Here is a 27303-nt window from a genome sequence, read left to right as displayed (position 1 = left end):
CACAGAGAGCCGTTCTTGGGCACGGTCTGATTAGTCCTCCTCTCCCCTTGTTTGGAAATAAGAACCTCGGGGAGGAGGAGGGGCTGTGCTGGTGAGCTGTGGTGTGCTGCTGCTCCAACACTGGTGGCTGCATTGCTGGGGATGCGGGTGCAGTTCCCCGTGTGCAGCTCCAGTATGACACTGGTTGCAGGCCATGGTGGGACTGGATGATGCCCACGCTGCTGCACTGAGCTGTTCCTGGCTGTGTCCAATCATTTGTGCCATGCTTGGCTTAGTGTCCTGCTCTCACCCTTAGAGCTGCCCAAAAGGAGCAGAACCTTTGCCCGGTGGGAGTGCTGCCATTGAGCAGCATGGGTTGAAATGTGGCCACATCACTGCATAACCACCCTTGTGATGCTGGAGGTGTGGGTGAGTCCTTCACCCCATTCCTGCCTTTAAAGACACACTGAGCTGCCCTGCTGCCACCTCCACTAACACCCGCTGTCCTCCTTTCTTCCAGACGATCATGGAGCAGTTCAACCCCAGCCTCAGGAACTTCATTTCTATGGGGAAGACCTATGAAAAAGCCTTAGCAAGTAAGTGATGCTGTGCTGCTGGCACATTGCTAGAGGACTGTGAGCCCGTGTGGGGCTGCACGGTGCTCTTAAATAATTAAAATTAAGTTGAAGCTCTATTTAAAAGTATTGTTTACATGTTCAAGTTGCAGAGGAAAATAAATCCCCCCCCCCCTTCACACACAGTTGTTGGCGGCAGCTCCTTGCTGAGCCTATCGGTTCCCACTGGGGGCTGTTAGAGGAGCATGGAATTAATTGGGCGAACCGTGGATTGATGGAAACCAAAACCAAACAGTTGTGACGTGGTGACTCTGTGCTGCCCAGGTCCTGTCCAGCCCTGTTCTGTCAGAGCTTCGTGCAGAGGACATTTGCTTCACTTCAGAAGCTGCGCTGCACGTCGCCTGGATTTTATTTTTTTAATTGGATTGCTGGAGATGCCTTTAAGGGTGGAGGCTGTCATGATCTTAAGTCAGTAGAAAGAAAAAGATTTCAGTCTCATAGTCTTAAATGGTGGTGTTTGAAGTGCGACCTCTGGGAAGGATCTGCACATTCCTGCTCTGTGCATTCCTGCTCTGCGTGTGCCTGGAGCACTCCTTATCTCCCCCAGGCAGGGCTGCTGCATGCCTGTGAGGGGTCCACATCCCTCCCCGCTGCTTCCCAGAGGGTGTTAATGGTATGGGAGGTGCCCATGGCACAGGGTGAGGACCTGGGGTGCTCACAGACCCTCACGTGCAGCACCATTGAGGATGAGAGGTGATGTCCTCCATGTACCAGAGAGTCAGGCTGGGTTTTAGGAACAATTTCTTCTCCAAAGTAGCCCTCAGTGGCACAGGCTGCCCAGGGAATGAGGGAGTAACCATCCCAGGAGGTGTTCCAGAGATGTAGCACTTGAGGACTTCCATTTTTCTCACACCTCTGCTCCAAGATCTTCCTGCAAGCTTGACAGCTGTCTTCAGTCATTGTTTGGGATCCCAGAGCTGGTGGGGCACCCGAAGGCAAAACGTCGCTCAGTGGATGCTCTTTGTAAGAGGCTTCGTTGCTGAGCGCAGTGGTGCTGAGCTGTACAGCGTGTTCCGTGATGAGAGGAAACCCCCTGCTTATCTGATTAAAGCCGAGCGGGGAGCTGGAATGTCAACAAACAGCACTGAGCTATAATGAAAGTCTGTGATATTCAATTATTCTGCAGCGCTTTTGCTGAGCTCCGGTGGTTACGCTGGAATGAAAACCACCGAGGTGCTGCACGTACCTTGCTTTCCCCTCCTGAGCAGCTCTGTAATCTTGCTGCTCCAGCTTTCTTCTTTCCCGGTGTGTTCCTTGCTCCTCTTGCTTGTTTGTTGTCTCGTCCCTCCCTGTGGGGCTGAGCTCTTTGAAGTCAGAGCTGTTTTTCTGTTAGCGTCTAGCGCCTGTTCGGTGCTGCAGGATTTATAATAGCTGCCAGCCAAGTCTATAACCTGCTTTTTTTTTTTATTAATGCTTTTAGGTATGACATATGCAGCAAAAGGATACTTCGATGCTCTGGTGAAGATGGGGGAGTTGGCCAGTGAGAGCCAAGGATCCAAGGAGCTGGGTAAGTCACTGATTCATGGCTCAATGGAGACCCGGCCCAGAGCAGAGATGAGACCAAATCTGTGCTGTTGCTGGGGATGAGGAGCTGGGCATGGAGCTGACCCTGCCTGATGTGAATAGCCCATGTGCCTCTCTATTTGCTGCTAATGTAGCTTCTAAAAGAAAAGAGAAATCCTGCTAATCTCAGTTTGAGGATTTGAGGATGTTGTCAGCAGGTGGTGTTTGCTAAGAGGAAGTGTTTGCACAGAGCTGCTCTCATGGCACTTTTCTTGCTTTAGAAATGAGGAAGGCATCGCTGCCCTGGGAGCTGGGGCAGTGCTGCTAGGCTGCAGCCCTTGGCAAGATGGGGGGGTGTGCAAGGCTCAGTGCAAGTCAGTGCCCTGCCTGTGTCCCACTGTGATGCTGTTGTCTGGGCTCAGGTCAGAGCTACACTGTGAGTCCTGATGTTCTGCACCTGCATTCCCTCTTCCAGTTACTCTTCAGGGAGCTGCTTTCCCCGTGCTCGTGCTTCCCCTCCCTGCATGAGCTCTGTGCTCCCAGCTCGATCTGCAGCTCTGTGGTCACACTGGAAGTGGAAATGTGGGGGGGGACTGTGGGCTGTGCAGGTGGGAGCTGGGCCACAAACCCTCTGCCCATAGGAGGGCTGTGCAGGACTGTTCCCTGCGTGCAGCGCTGGGGTTTGGCACGGGGCAGCTCCTGTTTGCCCTGCAGCAGCTCTCAGCCATCCTGCTGTGCTGATCTTTGCTGGTGTTTATGGTGGCAGCTGCTCCACGAGGAAGAAAATGGAGATAACATTTGTGGAGTTGATAACAGGACACCACCCTGTCCCAATGGGCTGCAAAATGCCTCAGATGGGGCTGTGCTGCCTGCAGCAGCAGAGGTACTGCTCTTTCTGGGCACACCTTGAGCTAATCAGTGAAGGCTGATAGTGCTGGAAAGGAGCTGGGTCTGGGTTGTGTCCCACAGCTGCAGCAGGTGGGGGTGCTGCTGGGGCTGCAGCTTCTGGCCTCCAAGGACAAGGATCTGAGGCTTATTCCCCTTTTCTCTCCTGTGCTTATTTTTTGGTGCTATTTCTGAGCCAAGTCATCAATTGAACATAAAAACAGTGCAGATCCTGTGCCTAAAAATGGTGGGAAAAGTCCACCTATGTCCCAAACCCACCCCGGCTCCGCACTCAGTTCCATGCCTCAATAGCACATGCAGCTCAGAGGAGCTTAGCTCCTAATCTGGGTGCTGGGAAACCACTCGGTGATCCCTGTCTGCAGACATGCTGAGTGTCTGGTGCAGGGTCCTGCTGCCTCGTGCTGCATGGTGCTGGCTGTATTTGCACGTTCCTTGGGCTGCAGCGATGCTGCACGCTCACCTTGCTGCAAGCATTCAGCCTCTGCCCACCAGACTGCTGCCCCCAGCTTAGCTCTGCGCTCCCCGCCTGCTTAGTGCTTCACATAGCTCACAAATTCTCCACCAGATTTTAGCAGCTGTGCTGAGACAGGATAATCTGGTGCAGCAACGGGAAACCCAGCAGTAATGAAGCACCTGAGCTGTAATCGGCTCTGTGCTGGGTGCAGGCGTCGGGTGGGGTGGGCACAGCCCTGCCAGCCCCACCACTGAGGTTTGGGGTGTTCAGAGTCTGATTTTCCTGTTTGCACCCAAGGTGGTGGTGCAAGTTGCAGCTCCCGGCGTGCCGTGCCTCGCTCTGCCCTGGATTTTGCACCTCGAGGAGCTGAGCCTGTTGGATGGTCAGGGCCAGACTGTTCTTGGCATTGCCATCAGCTGAGTCGCTGGGATGGATGTGACCCACCTGTCTGGCTCTGGTCCCATCCAGCTCTGGGACTTGGAGGGTTAGATCCAAGCCTGCAGTTCCTCTTGGGTGTGCACAGCTTGGCTGAGAGGTGGTTTTTGGGAGGGTGAGAAGATGGAGTGAGTTAATGCTGTGCCTGATCAGGCAAGATTTGCTCTGGGCTCAATCTGGGATCTTTCCAGGAGCTGGGTACTGCTCCAAATGCAGCTTCTGTGGGTGGTGCTGAGTTGTGCTGGGGGCTGAATGTACCTGCAGCAAGCTCCTCCAGAGCCAGGGAAGGACTGTTTTGGGGGCTGGTTTTTACCAAGGTCCCCTCAGCTGGTGCCCAAGGCAGCTTGGTGTCAATGGGGCACAGCTGCAAAGGAGCTCTATGTGGCTTTCAAAGTGTGTGTTGGTGCTGGTCCACTGTCTTCTGGGTATGCCCTGCCTGAGGAGGGACTCTGAGCTCAGGGCAGAGCCCAGCTCTGTCCCAAAGGCCCGAGCACTTTTGGGACTCAGTGCTGCGGTCCCACCTGACTCCTGGTGGCCTTGGCGTGGTTAGGAGGCTTTGTGCTGCGCTGAATCCTCAGGGGAGATGCATTAATCCACTAATTGGATTTGCAGCCGTTTTGGGTAGGAGTTTCCTGCAGCAGCAGAGATGCAGATAGAGATCCTGCAAACGCCAAAGGTCACCATCATGCCAGCAGAGGTCCTGTTGGTGGGCACTGTACCCCCATGCTGCACGCGGCTGGAAACGTGCCTGTGCTCAGTGCCCTGTGCTCAGCCAGGCGAGCTGGGGAAGCAATGGCTTTTTTTTTTTTCCTCTCCTTACTTTGTCTCAATAAAAAAAAAAAAAGTGGAAAGCTTTGCCAAGCTGGGCTGGAACAGAGGCTGGGAACAGAACTGATCATTGTAATGCTGATGAGCTGCTGATATAACATCAACAAATCCTGCATGATCCTTTCGGCTGTGATAAATAAATGGAACCTTTTTGAAGAGGAAATGCAGAGCTGATTGTTTCCCTGTACCCGTGTTGTTTCCCCCCCTCCCCCCCTCCCAAGTGCTTGCGTGAATCTCCTCCCTCCATGTTGCTTTGCAGTTTCACATCTGAGCTGATAGGAAGTTGCATCCAGGACCCTTTGTGTCTGAATGAGGGCTCAGCCATGAAGTGCTTTTCTCAGGAACTCGAGGGCTCGTTTGGGATTGTGCCACGTGAGCTTGAATCCCGATCTGTTGGTTTCAGGGGGGAAATAGGATTGCAGAAGTCCTCAGCGGTGCGCTTCTGTCCTAAATGTGGCTGAGCCAAACCCTGAGCGGTGCCATCTGATCGCAGCCAGGCTGTGCTGGGCTGTGCATCGCAGGGCAGGTCAGGACGCAGCGCGTGGGGAGCAGATGGGACTTCACCCTGCGCACAAATTGGTGCTTTTCCCCCCAGAAAATAACTGTTGGAGCTTTCCTGTCCACTGCACAGCTTAGGAGGCAGCTGCCCAAACAACCTGCCTTGTGCTGCCTGCTGCTTTTTCTCGTTATGAGCTAATGCTCTTCCTCACCTGCTTGGTTGCTTCGCTTCTCGATCCTGTTGCTTCTGTTCCCCTCCGCAAAGCAGAGGGTGAAGCTGGGTGCAGTGGGGAAGAACAGCAAAGCTTGGCACTGTGCTCTTTGGCTTTGAGCTCTTTGTGCTCGGTGCTGGTGTGGAGCGGGGCCGTGTGCTTTGTGGAGCAAGGAAGTGATGCCCGGCACCGGTGCTCCTATGCAACTTTGCATTATTTGATATTTCCTTAAAGCTGGCCCTTCTCTAGCTCGAGGGTTCAGAGCCGCGGGCTCAGGAGCAGCCGGTTCCTGCAGCTCTGCCTTCTGCCGGGCAGCTGGCTCTGCGCATGGTGCCCAATTGCAATCTCAGTGATGTGGAACAACCTGTTTCGCCGTTGCTCGCTGGGTGCGGTTGGGGAAGGGCCCACAATGGTCCCTATATTCTCCCAGCATGATACTGTGAGTCACACCGACGCAAATAGCAGCTCCCAGCCTGTGTGTGTGCCTCCCTGCAGAGCAGGCACGGCCCTGGCGCTGCCCTCCTGCCCACCCCGTGGGTCTTTGTTTCTGACCTCAGCTTTCGCGCTTTGCTTTGCTTTCTTGGCTTAGAGCATGTGTGTTCTGGCACAGGGCAAAGATGGTGCTCGCCCTCTATCTAATTCCCAATGTGACCCGCACTGTTTGCAGCAGGGATCGTTGAGTGTGTTGGTTCCAAGCAGCCCCAGCACAGTGCCAGCAGTGTGGGAGGGAGCTGGGGGGAGCCCCCCGTGAGTGCTGTGCACCTCCCCGTGCTGCTGATCCTACCATCAGCCAGGGCGTGCAATATTTTGGCTTCACAAGGGCTGTGATATCTCTGAGTCACATTTTAACTTCTCCCCTTGCTGCTGAGCTGTGTCAGTCCAGGTGGTTTCAGGGTGAGATGTTAATGCCTAACGAGGTCTGCAGCCTTTTCACAGTACGTAGTGTGGGGCTGTCGGGGTGTTGGAGGTGTGTGACATTATAGCTGCAATTTGGAGACTTCAGCTTCAATCCACCACCCTGTGTGGGCTCCCAGCTCTGGAGGCTGCAATGGGAAACCCAGAGTGAAATTTCTTAAGGCTCCCAGTGCGGGAGGAACCTCAGAGGAAGTCAGTGTGACCTGATGCTGGGCGGGCAGCCTGCAGCCTTCCTGTGCTCTGTGCTCCCCACGCAGACATTCCAGGGCTGCTCCTCGGTGTCCCTGCAGTGTCACGCTCAGCACTGTGATGGAGGAGCTGCGCGGGCTCAGGATGCTCCCACCCGCTCACCCAGCACCCAAGCTGGAAAAGCAGCAACACTGACCCCATTGGAGCACGTGCACGTAGGGCAGTCAGACATGCAGCGCAAGGGATGGCTCTGCCCTGCCCATTTGATGTGGAATGGCATCCAGCTGGGGCTGAAACTCCCCACATTCAGCTGTGATAACAGCCAGAGGGGATGGTGGAGGAGAAAGTATCAGCAGAGATGGCTATCGGTGTCCTGGGAGGTGCTCCTCCACCTCGCTGCTGCTGGGAGCTGGGTGGGGAGCACAGGGGTAGAGCTGCATGGTGCTGATGTGGGGCTGTGTGTATTATTTCTGAGCATCTCATCCCTTCCCTGCATGTGTTCCATGCACAGCATTGCTGGCAGAGCCCTGGCCTGGCTGCTTCTGCTGCTGGATTTGGTCTGATGGGATTGAGAGAGAGCACAGTGTGAGCTTTGGGAATATAGGGAAGCCACCTTTGTGCCCATATACTCTTGGAGAAAAAGGAATCTCAGCCGAGCTACAGCATTACGTCACTTTTCTTGCCCTCCTGGTAGTGGGAATTTGTGCATTTCCTAGGATTGAGCAGTCGCAGCCCAACCGGAGAGCAATTTCCTGTACTCTTGTCGGGGTAACCTTTGGCCCAGGCCTTCCCATTCATGCGTGGAGCTTTTCAGTGCCGATGTGTGGAGCTACTGCGGCCGCTGCGCCTCGGCACTGCTTTGCTTTGCTTTGCTCAGCATCTTGCAAAGCAGCCATAAAAGTTAACGGCGTGTCTCCAGCTGCAGAGAGCTGGGCTGGTGTGGGAGCAGAGCTGCTGGCCAACCTCACTTTGTGCACCGCTGCTCTGCTCCCTGCCCTGTGCCACCCTGTGCCTGTCCCAGTGCCCTCAGCCCTTTGAGATTTTCCCCCTTTCAAAGCACAGGGGCTGGCAATTGCCCAGAACAAAGGGGTCAGATTTTAATGTTTGCAGAGTTTTGAGACGTGCTGTGCGGGTGCAAAGTACAAATTGCTTCAGCCGTGGGCTAAAGCACGTTGGACCAGAGTGTTCCTAATTGCTCACTATTGGAGCGCAGGCCATTTGCGTGGTCCCATGGGGATGGGAGCAGGGTGACATGGTGTGGGCTGGGGCTGATGGTGCCGTGGGTCTGAGGCTGGCACAGCTCCTGCAGAGCGGCTCTGTGGGGCTGCCTGGCTCCGTCTATGGCGGGGCTTTGGGGCAGGATGTGGCTCTTCCTGTCTGGGGAAAGCTGAGTGGGAACAAGACTTGAAGGCCTTGTATTGGAAAAGAAGAATTGAAGGAAGAGTGGAAGCAGAGCTGGGATCCCTCTGCTGGGACAGCCCTTCCCCTGCAGCATGGCTGCCCCGTTCCATGGTGTGCTCACGGCCACCAAAGCTGGACGGATCCCTCCCTGCTGTCTGAGAGCCCCCAGCTCCATGCCTGAAGCCCTCTCCTCTTGCCTTGTCTTTCCAGGAGACGTGCTCTTCCAGATGGCTGAAGTCCACAGGCAGATCCAGAACCAGCTGGAGGAAATGGTGAGCTCATGTTGGTGTTGTCGTGCTCAGCCTGGGCAGAAAGAACCCCTCTGAGCCCTCAGATCAGATCTCTGGAGTTGGTGAGGGCTCGGCCAGGGCACCCAGCCCCTCACAAGCTGCTGGTGTTGCGACCAGGTCTGTCTCTGAGCACCTGTCCATCCTGTGCTGCTGGCAGCATCCCCTTTACCTGCTCAGCCCCACTGCCCTCCTGGCGTCAGCTCTGTGCAGCCCTGGTTCCCATCACAGGGATTCTGGGCAGTGCTCGGTGATGCTCTGGGTGACAGATGTCAGAAACTGTGTTTGCTCTCTTCTTGCAGCTGAAGTCCTTCCACAACGAGCTTCTGACACAGCTGGAGCAGAAGGTGGAGCTGGACTCGCGCTACCTGAGCGTAAGTGTCCCAATTCAGCCCCTGGCCATGTCCCTGGGCCATCAGATGTGTCACCATTTGGAATGTGGTCTCCCAACCCCTGTTTGCTCCCAGGGCTGGGGGTTCCACATCACCCCCCTCGGGCTGCTCTGAGCCTCCCCCTCTCACCCCCAGGCTGCGCTGAAGAAATACCAAACAGAGCAAAGGAACAAGGGCGACTCGCTCGACAAGTGCCAGGCTGAGCTGAAGAAGCTGCGGAAGAAGAGCCAAGGAAGCAAAAACCCCCAGAAGTACTCAGACAAGGAGCTGCAGGTAGGAGCAGGGCTGGGGGAGGGCAGTGCCCATCACCCTTCCAGCTGTGTGCTGGGGCTGTAGGAGCAGCCAGGGAGGCACTGGGATGACATGGGGATGTGGCCGTGCCCAAGCTCAGCTTCTGCTGGTGACTAACGCTGCTGGATCCACCACAGCTGGTGGTTCGTTGGGTTATTGGTTTTTTTGTTGCTTTTTTTTTTTTTCTTCCCCTCCTCCTTAATGAATGAACCCGAAAAGATCATTAGTTTCTGTTGTGCCAGATCCATCTCCCTCTGGATGGTGTTTTGCTTAAATATTTTCAGTGCCTTCTGACGGGCAGCCCTTCCCCCAGCCCGCCCGGTGGCGAGCGCGTGCGGGAGGAGGCTGGCAAGTGAATCATGGCTGCGTGACTGCGGCGTGGGCTGCTGTGTGCTGATGGGGCTGTGCCTGTGCTGCTCAGGGCTGGGGACTCAGAGCCCTTTGCACAGCTTTGGCTGCTGGCAGGCTGAAGAGCGGGGCAGCTGAGCATCCATGGATGCATCCCGTGGCATGGTGAGGGGCTGCGGTGCGGTGTTGTGATGCACCCCTGGCACGGATCAGTCTGTGGGCTTTGATTTGAGTTGGTCTTCGGAGCTGTCTCAGCGTGGCAGGCTTTAACAAGAGGTTGGTGCATCTCTCTGCAGAGCTGCTCTGGCTGCAAGCGCTGCAGCACAGCACTGTCATCGTTGAGGAAAAGAGGAAGTTTAACCCCAAAGCTGGAAATCGCGTGCTGCTGTCTAAGAGAATAGTTGTTATGTTGGGGACCAGATTTTGTTGCAACTGGTAGCTGATGGGCTGATAGCACAGCCCTGCCAAAGGGAATCTAAGCACCGCTGGGGCTATGCACAGGAATGCAGTAAATAACACAGATAGCTCGGAAAGTGATGCTGTTAATTGCACTAAAATCTGGGAGATTGGTTGTTCCCTCAGTAGCATGAATCAGGATAATCACAGAAGGAGAAAAAAGCAGTTCAGCCATCCAGGCTGAGCGCAGCCCCTGTGCTGAGCTGAAGTGCTCTGAGCTGAGCTCATTTCATTTGCAGCCTCCCAGCTCCTGTGTCTGTACTGAGCTGCTTGTGCACAGTTAATTGGAGCATCTTCAGGAGGTGTTGCTGCAGTGTGACTGAGGTGTCCCGCGTGCAGGCTGGCACTTCCCTGAAAGCTGAGCAGCTGAAACCACTTTGGAGTACTGGTGTCTCTGCAATCTGTTGCTCCTGATCTCTGCTGAGAGCAGACCTGTGGAGCAGCAAGGCGGCTCTGTGGGAGGAAATGCATGGCATCAGCACCTGGAGAGGGGTCCCCTCCCCTACAAGAGCTACTGGTAGGGATGGGCAGTGCTGCTGGGGCCTCCTGACTCCTGCAGGGTCCCCAGGGCTGCTGGGTTGCTGGCATTCCTACCACCTATTGGAGAAAGGAAGGAACCCACTGCAGCTAGGAGGAGCAGCGATGGTTTGGTGCTCCCACCACGAAGCAGCATCATTAGGGGTAGTTCTGATAGCACATCATCTGTGGGCAAAGAGGAAAACAGGATCAGGCTTTCATTCCTTTAATCTTTCAGCAGTAAGTATTTAGGAAGTGCTTATCTCGGCAAAAAAGCCTTATGATGGCTTTTAAGCTTAAAGAGCAATGAAACTGCTCAACTGCTGGCTTTGTTCCCCAGTCTCAGATCAGAGTCCTCCCTCGATGCTGGAGGAGCAGCTCGTGTCTCAGTGGGATTCTTGCTCCGTAAAACCTTTCTCTGGGCAGTGAGGGTGGGTTGGAGGCAGGGTGATGGTTTGGTTCTGTCATGGGAAAGCTGCTGTTGGCAGATGCATCCCAGTGCCGACATAACTCATCCCATTCAATAAAGCAATAAAATCATACTCTTTCTTTGAAGACTCATCCACTTAAAGCACTGTAGCACTCAGCAGCCAGGAATCTGATGCTCTGTCATCATCTCTGTGCTTAATGCTGTGGGAAGCAAATTGCTCCTATCTGCCTCCTCCATGCTCACAGGGTGACCACAGTTCATACCACAGCATGGGATTGGTCTGAGCCTGCTGGGACAGCCTGGGTTGTCTTCCCTGTGTCTGTTCAGTGCAGGTTTCCCCACGTGTAAGGCAGAAGTAAGGGTGGGTGTTGCACACCTGTTGTTTTGGGGTAGCAGAGCTGGGGGTTGCTTGGTGCTGCTGCATGCACAGCAGTGCACAGTGAGAGCTTGGATGCTGTGGGGTCTGGTGGGTGAGGAGGGGCTTTGCAGGATGAAAGCACAGTGTGGCTTTCCATAAAGACTGATTACTTATAGCAGCTCAGAGCACGGTTTGGCTGCTGCGGGGTTTGTCAGCAGAGGTGCAGTGGTTAAGAGCTGTGCTGCTGAAGGTGGCAATAACGCCAGTGTTTGATTTCTGATGAATTAGTCCAGAGCTGTTGCACAGGGGAAGGGAAATTTGGGCTGCGGTGCTGCCTCAATCTGCCTTCTCTGTTCAGTGGTTGCTGAGGTTTTAGGGTTTCAGACCTCGACTGAATGAGGCAGCAGCAGTGTGGGCTCAAGCTGTCCATCCATTGGTGCCGTGGGCAGTGGGACTTTCCTGTGGGGCTGAGTTGGAGGTGGCTGTGGTCAGTGCAGGAACAGTCCCTGCTGCTGTCCCCGTGTGCTCCCGTGGGAGCGGTGTAAGCATTAAACACTGCTGTGCCAAATAGCCCGGGGGTTTTTTAGAAACTTTGGTAATTGAAACCTCATTTTCTCTTCCCACTGGGGAGAAGTAATTTTAGCGATGGGTCAAGAAGCACGGGCTGATGGGGAATGTGCACAAACCAGGTTACGAGGGCTGATGTGAAAGTCAAACGGGGAGGAATTATGTAAAAGCATACAAAAGGCTGCAGATGCCTTACCCCTTTTCCTTGTGCTTTGAGCCCTGGTGGTGCTGTGTCCAAATGCGGTGTCACAGCCATGGGCTGGGGCTGTGCTCCATGCTGGGCTGTCACATCCATCCCTGCTGCCTGAGTGCTGCTTCCTGGGGCTGTTCTTGTAACTCCCACAGCAGCTGCTGCAAATAAGCTCAACCGAGTGGATTGATTTTGATAAAGAAATGAAGCCTAAAGCCTCTCTTTCTGTGGCCAGGGTGCCTCGTGGCCCTTTTGGAAGGCAGGACTCAGCCCATGTAATGCACATCTCCGCACCAGATCCCAGTATGGAGTGGCTGCCCTGAGCTGTCCCCGGGTTGAGGGGACATTTGCGTGGCTGAGGGCTGGCTGCAGGAAGCACTGTGCTGCAGGAGCGAGTTCCTGCGTGGAGCTGTGTACGTGGTGTTACATAAAGCATGCAGGAATAGGATGAAGCACTGCCCTGCAGAGCAGATGTGAGATGGCGGAGTAAGGGGGGAAGGCAGCGTGTTTCAGTGATGGGGAGCGGGCAGCTGTTGGGCTCTGGTGGCAGGACCTGCTGGGTACAGCTCACCTGGGGTGACCACGATGGGATGGAGATGGGGAGGAGATACACCAGGTGCCTGCGTGCTTGGGGGGGCTGTTTCTTGCAGGGCTCTGTGGAGGAGATGTGGGGGCTTTGGGATGTGGCTCAGGCACTGGCTCTTCTAGAGTTGGATGCAGGATGTATCCCTTGGCAAGGCTTGTTCTCAAAACCTGCTAAAGGGGTAAAAAATTCAGCATAAAACCCGAGGCAAGGAGTGTAACCTCCATGCAAGGAGCAGCTTCTGGAGATGAGAAGACCTTTTCCTGAGAGCCAGGGAGCTGCTGGTCTCACCTCTGACCCTGTGCTGTAGGCTTGGAGCTGCTCTTCCTTGAGACTATTTGACAGCTTAGAAGCTCTTTCCTGGTTAATCAGCCTAGCTTCTGTCTTATTTTATCCCATTACTTTCTAATTATTGTCCCTTGTGGTTCCTTAAATAGATCCCCTCTCCTCACAGCGGTCACTCCTTCCATGCAGTGCCTCCTGCCCCGTCAGCCCAGCACGCCAGCTTCCTCACCCCCATCTCCCACTGCTGAGTGCTGCCAGTTCCATCTCACCTCATCCCAGACAGGAGCTCTGTTTTGGGAGCAGCACAGGGTCACAGTCCCCTCCCTGCTCTGCATCTGACTCAAGTTTGTGGCTGTGCCTCCGGTGGTCTTCTGGTGACGTGCAGAGTGCTCCTCGTGTTTGCTCCCCTCTTGTCTGCACAGGTCCCCCTCTCAGCCCATTCTGCTGTGCTGGCAGATGCACCCGATTGCTGACAAGGACCTGTCACGGTGATTTCTGCAGCAGAGCTCAGTGCCGTGGTGATTAGCATTGTCCTTGGCTTACATCCCTAACTAGTTCTTGTGTTCTTGGGTAGAACGGTTTGAACTGATTTCTTTTTTTTTTTCAGTGCACCTGTGTTGTTATTAAGGACTTGGGTGAAGTTCAGTAATGATAGCGCTGCTCCACCTGTGCTAGCTGGCTGCTCTGGAGTGATTCAGAGAGGCTTTCTGAACGGATCATCCCCAGCTATGCTGAATGGTGCCGTGCCCTGCTGTGCATCCCTGAGCTGTGCCACCACGGGGCTCCTTGTGCCCCCAAGCAGCAGCCGTGCCCCCACCCCGCAGTGCTGCTCCCCTTGGGGAGCACCCTGAGATGGGCTCCAGCCCCACCATGTGCCGCTGTGCTAATTGGGTCAGCAGCTCCGGTGACAGCGAGGTGATGCACTCAGGAGCGGGGGAAGGGGGGGTTATCTGAGGTTTCTCCAACCTAGAAACCCAGAAAAGCTTCTTGGAGCTGCCAGAGGCGCCTGCACTGAGCTCCATACCGCCAGCACCGCCTGGTTGGGTGCCCCCATGGAGTGGGGGGGGGGGGCTTTCCCCTGTGAGGTGAGATTTCTGTTCAGATGATGCTTAAAATGAGAATTCGAAGCTCTGTCCGTGAGGTGATGGCACCCAGTGGTGCCCGTGTGCAGCACAGGTGTCACCCCCATTGGGACACAGCACTGCCATTGGAGTGAATCCCGAAATGAGAGCTGGCCGGTGTGTGAGGCAGTGCTCACCATTTTGTGGGGTAATCCCTTGTACAAAGCGCTGCTCAGAACAAACCCATGGCACGCTGTGCTCATCTCCACGCAGTGCACAAAGCACTAAATTTAGTGCACAGACTGCTTGCAAATGGACGTGTTCTAACTGGTCGCAGCCATTAAGGCAAGCCCTTCGTTAGCGAAGTAATTAAGAGTATAGCTGCAAAGCAAGATTGGAATCGGGGATGTAAATAAGGCTTTGCATGTTGTAGTCATTAAAACTGGAAGTCTCCCATTGCTGGGAGAAGCTTACCTGGCTGGCTGGCAGCACACTGCATGGCCCTCCTGTGTTCCTTCCTAAGCCCATGTATTAAACTGCTGAGCTGAAGGTGCCAAGCTCTGTCCTGCTGCTGCACCCCTGGGCTGGAGCATCCCTGCTGCCATGTGCACACCTCTGGGCTCTGCACCCCAGGCTGGCACTGGTGGGGGTGGAGGGCACAGTGCTCAGCACACCTCTGCCCACACGGGAGCTGCTGTTCCTGCTCTGCCTGTGCTACCCCCAGGCTGTGCCCGCCTCCACGTCCCCAGTCCAGCTCTCCCTGAAGCTTCACTTGGGGGATGCGCAAGCACCTGTGGTACTGCAATTCTTATGTCTAGATATTCTGAGCTGGGAGGAAGAAATTTGTCCTAGGAGTGATGCTTGTGGCTAGAGGTGGGATCTTTACCCATCCTTCAGCCCTGTTGGTGCTGCGGGGCTGCCCCACAGCAGCCAGGTGCCAGCCTCCTCCTGCAGGATCCCCCCTTGTTGGGGTGCTGCGTGGGGCGGTGGGGACTCCAGTTCTGCCCTGAGCCCTCTTTGATGTCTGGGACATCGCTTAATCTCGCTGCTTTGTTGAGGTTTGCTCCATTTTGTGTGTCTGCTAATAAATACTGTAGCACGCTAAAAATAACCAATAAACATGAAGAAAGCAGCGAAGCTGCTTTGGGCCCTGAATTTCCAGTTCAGTTCCTGTCTCAGGGAGGATCCTGGAGCAGGTTCAGCAGTGCCCAGGCTGCTTAGAGCTTTCTGGTGTTGGTGTCCTGGGAAGAGGCAACGGCAGCAATGTGTCCCCACTTGGTGCAGGACGTGTCCTGATGCTGGGGCTGTGCAATGCTCCTCATGGGGTTTGGTGCTGGCTGCTTCTTGCAGAGGAGCTGGGGGCAGAGCGAGGGGAGGGGAGGAGGAAGGGGCTGTTTAGGAGATGGGAGCTTCTCATGTGCACTGGTGGATGCGGTCGCTGTGCTGTTCTGAAGCTCTGTGCCACACTTGCACCGCATGGGTCTGCTCCATGTGCTGTTTTCTGCTCCACACCAAACATGCCCCACTCCTGCTGGCAGAGTGTGTGCGGGCACAGCCAAGCAGTCAAGCTGGCAGAAGCCATGTAGGTGGAGCAGGAGCTGTGCCAGCAGCAGAGCCTCCTTTTGCTGCGTCTGCAGCATCCCAGCCTGGTGCTGGCAGGGGCCCTGCTGGGGCCGGCATCGAGGAATGGCTGCTTGCAGCAAAAAGCTCAGTGCTGGGCGTGGGGGGGGGATGCTGTGTGCACACTCCTATGGGCTATGGCACCCAGCAGCACTGCCCCAGCCCCACATGTTCTATGTGCATTGCTGTCCCGGGGGTGCAGGAGAGGAGATGAGCGGGGGCTGCTGCCAGCATTGTGGTGGGGGAGGGCCCGGACAGCCTCCAGTGCCCGTTTGGTGAGAGGGCGGCTGCACAGTACGGCTCAGCCCGCGCGCTGAGTCAGCAGCTCTGCGTGGGGTTCTGATGAATGCAGGTGGGTTGGAGGGGACGTGCAGGCACATGTGTATGTGTCCTGTGCTGAGGAGCCCCCGTGGGCATCCCCCAAGCTGGCTCTGCTGCTACTCCCACCCACAAGCATCTCCCCTGCTAACGGTTGCGGGTGCTTGTGGGGCACAGCGGGCATCACGGTCACCTGTCTGCTCCTTCTTCCCCTCCAGTACATCGAGGCCATCAGCAACAAGCAAGGTGAGCTGGAGAATTACGTCTCCGATGGCTATAAGACAGCTCTGACCGAGGAGAGGCGGCGGTTCTGTTTTCTGGTGGAGAAGCAATGTGCTGTGGCCAAGAGTGCAATCACCTACCATGCTAAGGTGAGAAGGGGCTGCTGGGTGCCTGGAGAGCTTGCAGCAGCAGGGAGCAGACTGAGTGCAAGCTGTGGGTTGTGCAGAGCCCAGCAGTTGGGAGCTGCAGGTGCTGGGAGGGCAGTGATGCAGTGGTGCTGCAGGAAGGCGTGCTGGAGGCTGCCATGGGCAGCTCTTGGCCAGGAGGGTTTTGGGGCACAATCACCCTAATGGATGTGCTGTTGCTGTCTGCCTTCTCCTGATGCAGTTTCACTTGCGCAGGTGAGAGGTAGTGGTGAGTGTGCAGAGCTGTATTCACCTGCATGCATTATGTTCACTATGTGCCTGGTCATTGTGGTTTGGGGGCTCCTCCAGATGTTCATTCATCAGCTCCTCCTGGTTTGTAAAGGTAGAAGAAATGCAAAGCAGGTGATGTTCTTGCTCTGATCAAAGTTCCTGCAGAGCTGCCAGAGGGCCCCTTCCCACCCGAATCAGCCCTTGTCCATAGCAAAGGAAGGAATCAAACCTAATAGCATCTGCTCCAGCCTACTGTCCACTTCCGAGCCTGGTTACAGGGGCTGGGGGCCACCCCCTGGGCTGCACAGGGCTGGAGCAGAGCCCATAGGCAGGCTATGTGCACACAGCTCCCAGCAGCCTCGTGCTCCCCTCCTGCGTGTTCCCTGCCACCCCCCAGCACTTGTGGCATCCATCTGTCACTGCCGCGCTTGGCACCGGGGTGCAACGGGAGAAATTGGGCTTAGTCAGCACCATCCTCGTGCTGTGCTGTGGGGCTGAATCAGTCACCAGCATATGCTTACTTCAAAGGAGAAAAATCCCCCCCCCCAAGACGGGTGGTGTCACCTGCAGTGCAGCTGTGGCCATGGCATGGTGCTACTCCTGCTCTTGCTGCAGTTTGCAGAGAGAGGGGCTGAGCGGGTGGGTGGTGGTGCAATGTCAGCACTGAGTGCTGTGCATGGGCTGCAAACACTGTGCATGGGCACAGTGGCTGGTGGTGGGTGATGAGGTGTGTGGTAGGTGGGCAATAGAAACCTTTGGGGCATCTGTGCAGGGTGTGGGAGGGTTGGTTTTTTTTGGGTTGTGTTCCCATGAGAGCACCTGCAGGAGTGCAGTGCCACTGCACCTCAGCTCTGCTCCGAGTGTGCTGTATGTGGGGCTGAACACTGTGTTTGGCTGAGGAGTGACCTGGAGGGGTGGGATTGGGACATCTGCTCCTGTGGGGCTGTGTGATGGGATGCTCTCAGTTGCCATGGCTGCATTAGCTGGCTGAGTTCAGCTCTGTCCTCTTGCCGCAGCCAGGAGCAGCGTGCTGGCTGTGGGTGGTGGAGGCTGCTGGGGTCAAGCAGCCCCAAACAGAAGCTCATCCCTGAGCCTGTGTCACAGTGCACAGCACGAGTGTGATCCTCCTGTCTCTGTGTGCAGTGAAGGTGTCGCAGGCATCTGTCACATGAACGTGCCTCCGCTGCGGTCACTGCAGCTTGTGACGTTGGAGTGTCACTGGGAATCCTGACCTGCAGTTTTATGGTGATTTTACTGGGAGGGGGAGAGTGGTGCATCTCTGCAGCCTGCGTGAGCCATGTGTCAGGAGTGGGGCTGTGAGAGATGTTCCCTTTCTCTTCCCTCTTTTGTCGCTCTTCCTGGCTTTGCTGCTAGCAGAGCCTGGAAGCAGTGGGTCCCCAGGTCTTCCTTTGCTCGTGCCGTATGTAAAGGAGCCCATCCAGTGTGCTGTGCCCACATATGGTCCTTTGTTGCTGAAACTCCTGCAGGCTTGTGTGCTGCCCATCCCTGTGCCCTCATGCTGCATTCCCTCCTTGCAGGGGAAGGAGATGCTGACACAGAAGCTCCCACTGTGGCAGCAGTCATGCTCTGATCCCAACAAGATCCCGGACCGTGCCATCCAGCTGATGCAGCAGATGGCTGCTAGCAGCAATGGCACCATCATGCCTAGCCCTCTGTCTACATCCAAGTCCAACCTCATCATCTCTGACCCCATTCCTGGTGCCAAACCTCTCCCTGTTCCCCCGGAGCTGGCACCTTTTGTTGGAGTAAGTATCTTGGTGGTGGAAGTTGTCCTGCCCTTCTGAGCAAAGCTGGAGGGATGAGCCCAGGCCAGCGTCACCGTTGTCCTCAGCAAGTTGCCTTTGTCACATGTGGGCGCATGGGGTTGGACACCCCAGGGTTGTGGCTCTGGGGGGCTTGGGTGGGGTGGTGGGCAGCTGGGGCTTGCACTCACCTGGCCTTGGGGCTGGCATTGGTAAGGTGGGACCAAGGCACCCCATGAAAGTGCATGGAGGAACCTTGCGTGATGGAAGTGCCCTTAGGGAAGAATCTCTTGCCTGGCGCTGAAGGCAGATGCACCCTGCAGAAGTGCACAGAGCAATCTTGCATGGTGGAATTGCTCTTAAATGTGGGTGTCCTGGCCAGTGCTGGGGGCTGAGGCGCCCTGCAGAAGTGCACAGAGCAATTGTGTGATGGAATTGCTCTCAGGAAAGGGTCTCCTGCCCAATGCCGGAGGCCAAGGTGTGTTGCAAAGGTGCATGGAGCAACCTTGCATGGTAGAAGTACCTATAGTAAAGGATCTCCTGTCCGATGCCGGGGGTGACAACTGAGCAGTAGAGCTCAGGAGGGGTTTGGTGGGTGTAAGGCAGCTTGCAGCAGTGTGTCAGGAGGAAGCTGAACCCCGCAGGCGCTGCGTGCCCATCCCCAGAGCTCGCTAGGTGCCCTAATGGAGCCGTCCCCATCTTCCCCTCCCTCCCCTCCTCTCTCCATAGCGCATGCAGGAGGCCATGCCGGCGGTGAATGGAGTCTCGGGCCCAGACAGTGACGATTACAACCACTGGTCTGAGGTGAAGCCAGCACAGCCCAAATCTTTATCTCCTCCCCAGCCTCAGAAGCAGCTGAGCGACTCTTACTCGAACACGCTTCCCGTTCGCAAAAACGTGACCCCGAAAAACAGCTACGCCTCAGGTGAGGTTTCCTGGTGCCTGGTGGCAGAGTGGTGCCATCCACACTGCCAGAGATGGTGTTAGGGAATGAGTAGAACCAATTTCTGGGCCCACAGATAGGATTTCCAGGAGGAAAATGTTGAGGAATAGGAAGGAGGATGCGCAGCGTGGCTGCTCCTTTGTGGCTGTTGGGTGATGCCAAGAACAGGGGCTGCATTCTGCCTGGGCTTCCGTGTGTCTGCACAGTGCTGAAGGATGAGGGTGCTGCTGCCTCATGCAGTGGGATTGGGGCAAAACCTTCCAGAGTGGGAGAAGAAGAGGGGATATTTGGGAAAGAGTCAACACGTGAGACTGCAAGATAGTGTAGGACACTTGGATGCCAAAGGTGAAGGTGGGCACAGGGGATGCTGCAGGGTGGTGAGTGATGTGCATAGTTCCTGGGGAGTGAACGGCTGCTGTGCAGAGGCATCAGGGGGGTGAACCAGACACAAGGGCTTTAGGGGGGCAGAATAAAGGAGCTGGAGTTCTGGGTTCTGAAGAGGTGAAGGACTGAGCCATTGCTGTCATTGTCTCCTGCCAGCTGAAAACAAGACACTGCCACGCTCCAGCTCCATGGCTGCAGGGCTCGAGAGGAACGGCAGGACGAGGGTGCAGGCCATTTTCTCTCATGCTGCCGGGGATAACAGCACCCTCCTGAGCTTCAAGGAGGGAGACCTCATCACACTGCTGGTGCCGGAGGCCAGGGATGGGTGGCACTACGGAGAGAGCGAGAAAACAAAACTGTGAGTGCTGCTGCCCTCGGGGCTGGCTCCAGGGAGCTCGGTTCAGCCTTCTCCTTCATCAGTACCCCATCAGCTGATGCCCTGCCTTTGTCTTGCAGGAGGGGCTGGTTTCCTTTCTCCTACACACGTGTCCTTGACAATGATGGCAGTGAGCGGGTCCATGCGAGGTAGGAGCACCGAGTGTTGGCACATCTTGGGGCTTTGCAGGGTGGGGACCCTGTGTTTCTCCCAAGAGTAGGGTTGCTGCCTTGGGATGGGAGCTTTCTGCTTTCCGCTAGACAAGAGACATGGAAAAGAATGGAGTTGGTAGCAACCCTTTGTGAAGTCCCTGTGGGACAGTGTGCATAAATGCCAAGGAACGTCCTCTTTGGTTGGGACACCAAAGAATGTCCTTTGGTGCGGCGGGGAGCAGCATTTGGTGCTAGTGACACCTGTGCTGCAGCTCCATGCTCCCTGGGGCGTTGTAGAGCTCAACTGCTTCCAGTGCCTTGTTTGGGGTGGTGGGGATGGAGATGTTGGATACGGATGGGGACAGAAGACACCACAGGAGGGACGCTCTGGGGAGGGCTCTATGCATCTTGCCCCTCTTCCTGGTGCTGTGCGGTGCTGGCTACTGCTGACAGCCCTGCTATCCCCTCCCCAGCCTGCAACAGGGGAAGAGCAGCAGCACGGGCAACCTGCTCGACAAAGATGACATTGCCATCCCACCGCCCGACTACGGCATGTCCTCACAAGCCTTCCCATCTCAGAACATCAACACCTTCAAGCAGAGGCCGTACAGCGTGGCTGTGCCTGCCTTCTCCCAGGTGAGCCGTGCTGCCATGATCACTGATGGGGCTTTGCTGAACTAGGGGATGTTTTAAAATGGGAGGTCCTTGAATGAGTCTCAGAGCTTTGGTCTCTCCTGGAGCAGTGTCCCATCTGTGTTTTTAAAGCAGAAAGAAACGTGTTGAAGTGTGCTCTTGGTGTGAGCGTGGTGCAAACCACGTGCCAGTGGCCGGGAGCTCCTCTCCAACAGGGTGTGTTCATTGTTTATAGGACTACCTTATGCCCTATGGTTGTGCAATTAAAGACTATTCCAGTGGCCTCTGCCAACCACCACCCGCCCACTACAAGCCTTACGCTAGGTCGACAGCTGTAAGTCCGAGCGCACGCAATGTTGCCATTGGGACCTGCAGTTGCCTGGTTTTGTCTGGCTGCCCTCATGCCTGGCCCAGTCTCAGCCCCTTCCGAGCATCTCTCCTGACAGAGAAAGGGTCAGGGAAGAGGGGAAAAGCAGTGGGAGAGAAGGGGATGAAGGGGGGAAGGTCAGCTTGGCTTTCCTGGGTGCAGTGGGCAAGGCACGAGGGGCCATGGCACAAAGCGGCACTGTGAGCCCCCAATGGGCAACACTTGCTGACTCCATGGCAGTCTCCCACCAGAAATGAGCTGCTCACAGGGAACGTTTTCTCTTGGCTGTGTGGTTCCAGGGACACAGGTGCTGCTGGACACCAGTGGCTGTCCCTAGAATGCTGGGGGCTGTGAGGGACTCTGGGACATTGACCAGTTCCAGTGCTGCCCTGCAAGCCACCACTGAGCGCTGAAGGAGAAAATGGTCCCACAGAAACCACATGGTTTCTGGTGGGAGTTGATGCAGCACAAACCCCTTCCACAGAGCATTTCACTGATGTACCTCAGACTTCTGACCCCTTTCCAAGTGTCTCGCATCTCAAAAGTCTGGAGCTGGGCAGAGCAAGCCAGGTTCAGCTCTTGCTTCCCCTTATCCAGACCAAGTTCTGTTCCAAAGAGAATGTGCAACTCTACCCCTGCTGTCTGAATCCTGTTGAAACCATCTCCATCCCCTCCCTTCCATCTCCAAATGCATCGGTTCTTGCCCAAGCATTCCCTGGTGCCGATGCTCTTTGGTCAGTCCTTGTGATGCTCCAGAGCCCTCGGAAGGGGCGCAGCCCATGTCTCACTGTGCTTCCTCTCCTCCTCCTGTAGGGTCTCGATGACTATGGGACGAGGTCTGTGAGCAGGTAAGCCTTCACCTTCCCGTCGCCTAACACAAAAGCGAGTTGTCGGTGCGCGCTCTGGGTGAAGCTGTGGTGTGGGGTCCCTGGGGAGGGGAGCTGTGCCTGTTGGCCTGGGATTTGGCCACGTGGAGATCTTGGAGCAGAATGGGACCCAGTGTGTCTCACAGAAGGCAGGTCCCAGGGCCAGCCCCAGCTGCACCCAGCCTCACACCCCATGGGGTCAGTGCCTCTCCAAGGAGCCCCATGTCTCTGCAGCCACCTCTTGGGCTGAGCTCTTGGGGTTCCCCTGCTCCCTTCTCCCCCCGCAGAAGCCCCATCCCCAGGTGCTGGGGACCCCTGTCCCTGGTCAGGGCCGTGCACGGGATAAACACGCGGGCAATGAGTGAAGCAGCACTGGGGCAGCCTCCTCTGCTTTGTTCCACAGCGGCAGCAGCAGTCTGGTATCAACGGTGTGAGGACACCAGGCTCACGGCGGCACTGTGCTGCTCAGAAGAGCGCTCTGCTTCTCTCTCCTCCTCCTTTTTTTTTTTCTTTTCTTTTTTTTTTTCCCCTTCCCTTTTTCTCTTTCTCCACTTTCGGATTTTAAATTCTCTCGTGATCTTCAAGGAAACCATGGTGCTTCTCCACCCCTCCCCGGTGTTCACAGTGCCCTTGTTTCTGACGCCTTTTCAGAGCAGAAACTGCCGATCGGTCCGTGCTCGCTTTGAAGCAGCCTTGGATGCAGTTTACACTTTTAGTGGGACCCAGTTTTTTGTACTACTTTGTGAATGTTAGAGATGCACTATCCCTCCTCTGGGGCTTTACACGAGCCGCGGACGCGGGCAGGATGCCCCAGGATGGACCCAATATGCATGGCCTGGTGTACGTACTGTTACCGAGCGCCCGCTGGGCTGCGGGGCGGCGGGGGTCCCGCACCCCAAATCCACTTCCACCCAGCTATAGCGTGAAGTGGATGGGGCTGAGCTCCTGGCACCGGAGCGGCTGCTGCTCCGCTGGGCTCAAGGGCGGCCCCGCAGGTCCCTCCTCGTTGTTTTATAAATATATATATATTTTTTGTAGCAAGGTATCGTTACCTCACCTTCGTGCTGGGGGCCGAGGGGCTGGGCACGGTCCGTCCCGGCACCACGGAGCTGGCCACGCTTCCTTTCTTTTTTTCGGATGTGATTTTTAAGGCCTCTCACGTGCCCGTTTGTTAGGAGATGGCTGGCAGAGCGCGCAGCCACGCGGACCAGGTTTTGTTTTATACACTATGAGCAGACAGTGATGAGACCCTCCTGCAACGATAGCACGATTTTGCTAAAGGTTTTTAACCCAGGGTATGTCGCACTGAATGACTGGAGGTAGAGGGGAGACGACCACCCTAGCAGAACTTGGATGGAGACTGTAAAGTGCTGAAACCTTTTTTCTTTAAAAAAACAAAAAACAAACAAAAAAAAAACCAACCACAAAAGCCAGAGAGAACCGTGCCCTGTATCGAGTTATTGTTTGAATAAAAGTTTTATTTATTGCATTGAGCTGGGCCTCGGTGTCTTTTTCGGCTGCCGTGCTGTGCGCTGCCATCACCGCCCGCATTGCCATGCCCTTTTGTTTTTTGTTGTTGCCATTCTCCATCCCTCCATGCCAAGGGCCATTCCCATCCCATCAGTGCCCAGTGCCTGCGCTCAGCTTGGACCGGTTTGTGTTGAAGCAGCTTTGCTAAGGGGTTAAAGCTGTTTAACCCTGTTCTCTGCTCTGTGCTGCATCTCTGCTCCCTTCGGTGCTGCATGCCAGTGGGGGTGCCCCGTGCCCACTGCCTGGCTCCCAGCGAGGCTGTGGGGGCTGCATTGGTCTGGGGGCATTGGGAAGGAAGCAGGCCCCCCTTCCCCTCCTCTCCTGCCCTCTCCTCCCCGCAGGTCTCCCACTCGCAGCCACGTGCCTCCTTCTCCTCCTCGCAGGGTGTGCTGCTGGACTCACCACTCAATCAGTCCCACTTTTCCTCCTCTCTCTTTTATTTTTACTTTATTTTTCCCTCCTGCTTCCTCTACCCGCAGCTGCCTCCACCCGGTTCCTCTCGTTAACCACCACCATTTGTTCCCATCAAGGCATGCCGGTGTCCTCCAACCTGCCTTCTCTTTCCCTTGCAGCCCCGATGTTGAAGTGGCCAGGTTTTGAGATGCCCCCTGCCCATAGTTAGTAAGTTGACGGTCTCTCCGCGTGCCCCTCTCTGTGCTGGGCGCTGACGCTGGGCAGACGGTGCCTCCGCTCTCCTTCCTGCACCCGTGCTGTGTGAGCCCTCGGTCACTGCTTGTCCCCATCCCGGTGGTGGGACCCTGCACACCCAGCCCTGCTGCTCAGCTCTGCACATCGCTGCTGTGCTGTGGACGCTGCTGCTGTTGAGCTTCTGCAGAGGGGTCCCAGCTTCTCGCCCGCTGCTGCTGCTGCTGCCCACCCTGCTCTGACCCCATAACCAACCTTTGGTTGTAGGCCACCAGTGGCACCTGGAACCCTGCAGAGCTGTCCCTGGGGCAGAGCCAACATGTGGTCGCTAATGACATTTTTTGAGCAGCTTCTCTTGCTTGTAGACACGGGTGCCAACCCCCACCTGGCTCCGGGGCTGTGTCTTGGAGCTGCCCCCCCCCATCTCGGGATGGAGCTCTGTGTGCCCCGTGCTGTTTCTGCTGTGGTGCAGAGCTGTGGGTTCCCATCCCAATGGCTCTTCCCTGCCAGAACTAAAACAGTTAAAGAATAGCCCCTGGTGAATCATCAAAGCCTCCTTTTCTACTCTTTCAGTCTCAAGAACCTATTTTGGCATCCTAAGGGGAAAACTGATCTAAGCATCTGCATTAATTAGGTGGGAAATTAATTACCCTATTTTTAAGCATAAAGCCATTTATCTTTTGAGGGAAGGAAAAACAAGCATCCAAAGGTGAGGGATGGTGAGGGGCAGCACCTGGTGGACTGCAGCCCCACCCCCTGGCCCCACTACTGATGGATGCAGTGGGTGCTGCTGTGGGTGGAGACAGCTGATAGCACAGCTGATAGCGTGGCTGCTCCTAACGCCTATTACCCCATGTCTGTGCTCATGGTTTGCTCCTGGGCAGTACCAGCCATAGGAACGGGCAGAGGACCCCAGGAGGGTGCCACAACTACATGCAGGTGCCATAGCACAAAGGTGAGGGGTTGTGCAGCTGCTGGGGAGGGCTGGGGGCTGCCAGCAGAGCCAGGCTGTTTGCATTCAGGAGGTGGTTTGACGTGGTGGCAGATGCTGTGTGCAGCAATCCGCCTGCCAGGGAAAATGCTCTGCGAGTGTGGGCGGCTGCAGGATGGTGCTGGGCACGTAGTAGGAGCCCGTCCTCTCCCTGTTTTCTGCCTCTTGGACGTTTTGCTGCTTCCATGCAGCTTGGCACGGAGCTGTGCTCTCTGCTCTTGTCCCAGCACGTCCCATGGCAGCGGGTGCAGGGAGCGATGCCTTGTGCACAGCGCAGCCGCCCCTGCAGCACCGGCTGACCTCGGGACTCTCCCCGTGGGAGGTGCCAGAGCAGCTTTTGCACCCCGCACCCACCCCTAATTTTTTTCCCTTTGGAAGAGCTCAGCTTTAGGCCTGCTGAAAAGCGAGGTAGGAGAAAGCTCCACGTGGACCGCAGCTTGTACTCAGGGGTGTGCTGGGCCGCCTGCAGCCATCGGAGCATCCCTGCAGCCAGAGCTGGCGGGGTCTCGCCGTGTCGTCGTCCCATCGCCCCACACCTGCACTCCCGAGCCTCTGCTAAACTCTGCCCTCCTCTCTCCCTGCAGAAACCCCTTTGCCAACGTCCAGCTGAAACCGACCGTGACGAACGACCGCTCGGCGCCGCTCATCAGCTGATGCCGGGAGCGCTGCCGCCGCGTGGCACTGCCGCCTCCTCGTCGCCCGGCGCATGGCTGCCTCCCAGAGCCGCCTTTTTAGGCAGAGTTTATTTAATCCTGCTGCTTTGAAAAGCCAAAGGCTAAAGCTTTAGTGCCCCGATTTCCTCTCTTCTCTAGATCCAGCTCGCTGATTGCAGTGGTGGGGGTCAGATGGCTGCCAAACAGCCTGATGCCCCCCCCGGGTCAGACACCCCATGCTCCTAGCTCGTGCCCCATAGCCAGGTTTGCTTCTCAGAGTGGCAGCAGCTTGCAGGGGAGGGAGGAAGGCACGGGGGACACCCTGCTCATGGGATGCAGCGACAACGGGCGGGCAGGGGAGCCCCAGTCTCCCCTTAAGCAAAGGAGTTGCTGGTGCCAGTGCTGCAGCCCTGGGTCAGGGCTGGACTCTGCTCCCTGGGGCTGCTGCAGTGCCTCGGCCGTGTACATAGGGGGGGTGTTACGGTACTACTGTAGGATATAAGCTAAGAAATACACAAGGAGCAGAGGGCTCCGAGGATATGTGCCACGGGATAGCCAGCACTGCTGTGCTCCTTCCCAGGCTCAGCCCCAGAGCCCTCCTGCTTTGCTGCTTCTCTTCCATTATTCCTAGGGCTGCATGAGACTGAAATATATACACCTATATACTCGCACCCCCAGCCCTGCCAAAGGGGAAGGGGTTTTTGAAGCAGGAGCTGCATCTTTGCTGCATGATGCAGCTGGCACCAGTGAGGCACAGCTGGGAGCAGTGCTCAGAAGTTCTGCCTTTCCCATTGTGTTGCACTTTTTAAATTGTTTGAGCACAGAGGACCGCTCGGGTTGCTGTGACTGTAGGTTTAGCCCAGGTGGCAGAGAGCTGACTGCGTTGGTCACCGCTGGTGGGGTTCTGCTGTGGAGTGGCTTTCCAGTTAGAGCCAGCTGCTGGCACTGCTGTGCCCCCTTGCATGGCTCGTGAAAGTGCCCTGCAGGAGAGCATCCCCACCCAGGGCCAAAGTGATGCTGGCTGCACCTGGGGTGCATTTTGCTCCCGGACACATTGCTGCTGTTTCTGTGGGGCTGGAGCAGCACTGTGACCCCCAGCATTCTGCCCACCACAGCCCACCTCCAGGTGCTGTCCTCCGGCACCCTTGCATCACGCATGGGAAGCCACCACCTTGTCCCTAACTCTGCCCATCCCAACAGCACCCCAAAATGCAGTGCAGGGCTTGCACCCTGCCCAATGTGCCCCAAGGATGGTTGCAGCTGTGCCAACCCCAGGTCTCACCGTGTGGTGCCAACTCTTCTGCCACGCTCTGAGAGCCACTGTGTTGTGCCTCAGGGCAACAAGGGGCAGGGGAAGGCTCCGCTGCATCTCGGGGCCTTCAGGAGGGCTGGGGGGCTCACAGCCGGGGTAGGGGGTGTGAGGATGGGGTGTGCCTTGTCACCAGCCCCGTGTCGTCCTCTTCCAGCCCCGTAGGAGAGGCTGCTGAGCCTGAGGTTTCACTGCACCTCCTGCCTTGATGGGCACCTGCAAGATGTAACCTGAAATTGTTTTGTTTTGTTTTTTAATGAGAGGACAAAAAAAAAAAGAAGTAATTTATGAGCAATAAAATTTACCTCCCCACCACTGGGCACCCCGCGTTTTCCTTTGGGTTGGTGGAGCCCCCGCAGCGGCGATGGAGCACAGCTCTCCCATGCAACTCTGGTC

The 27303-nt window shown here is 56.1% G+C and overlaps 1 protein-coding gene across 8 annotated transcripts; it reads left to right on the top strand.

The window, feature by feature from the left end:
• Positions 1-434: 434 nt before the first annotated feature.
• BAIAP2 (BAR/IMD domain containing adaptor protein 2) lies at positions 435-27239 on the top strand. 8 transcript variants are annotated; one of them, XM_042893104.1, is made up of 14 exons: positions 440-575; positions 2035-2121; positions 8166-8227; positions 8545-8616; positions 8770-8907; positions 15876-16028; positions 17834-18061; positions 18788-18983; positions 19542-19743; positions 19842-19910; positions 20387-20549; positions 21727-21761; positions 23882-23930; positions 25530-27239. In XM_042893104.1, exons 1-13 carry the CDS (start codon positions 506-508, stop codon positions 23907-23909), a joined length of 1503 nt encoding a protein of 500 aa, XP_042749038.1. In that variant the 5' UTR covers positions 440-505; the 3' UTR covers positions 23910-23930; positions 25530-27239. The 8 variants fall into 8 exon arrangements, with proteins under 8 accessions (XP_042749040.1, XP_042749036.1, XP_042749039.1 ...); XM_042893110.1 differs by lacking the exon at positions 23882-23930 and adding an exon at positions 20782-20880 and having other exon boundaries at positions 455-575; XM_042893106.1 differs by lacking the exon at positions 23882-23930 and having other exon boundaries at positions 435-575; positions 18902-18983.
• The last annotated feature ends 64 nt before the right edge of the window (positions 27240-27303 follow it).

The sequence above is a fragment of the Lagopus leucura genome, unplaced genomic scaffold, assembly GCF_019238085.1.
Source record: "Lagopus leucura isolate 7727_CA_CO unplaced genomic scaffold, USGS_WTPT01 111-9_obj-0_obj, whole genome shotgun sequence".
Taxonomy (NCBI): domain Eukaryota; kingdom Metazoa; phylum Chordata; class Aves; order Galliformes; family Phasianidae; genus Lagopus; species Lagopus leucura.
The sequence above is the reverse complement of the archived record's forward strand: the minus strand, read 5'-3'. Positions and strand labels throughout refer to the sequence as shown.

Bases quoted from the DNA above. Each gene is read 5' to 3' on its own strand.
- BAIAP2 (XM_042893110.1), top strand. From the start codon at position 506: ATGGAGCAGTTCAACCCCAGCCTCAGGAACTTCATTTCTATGGGGAAG. The intron at 8,617-8,769 runs GTAAGTGTCCCA...TCTCACCCCCAG, and splicing joins TGGACTCGCGCTACCTGAGC to GCTGCGCTGAAGAAATACCA. The intron at 16,029-17,833 runs GTGAGAAGGGGC...CCCTCCTTGCAG, and splicing joins CAATCACCTACCATGCTAAG to GGGAAGGAGATGCTGACACA.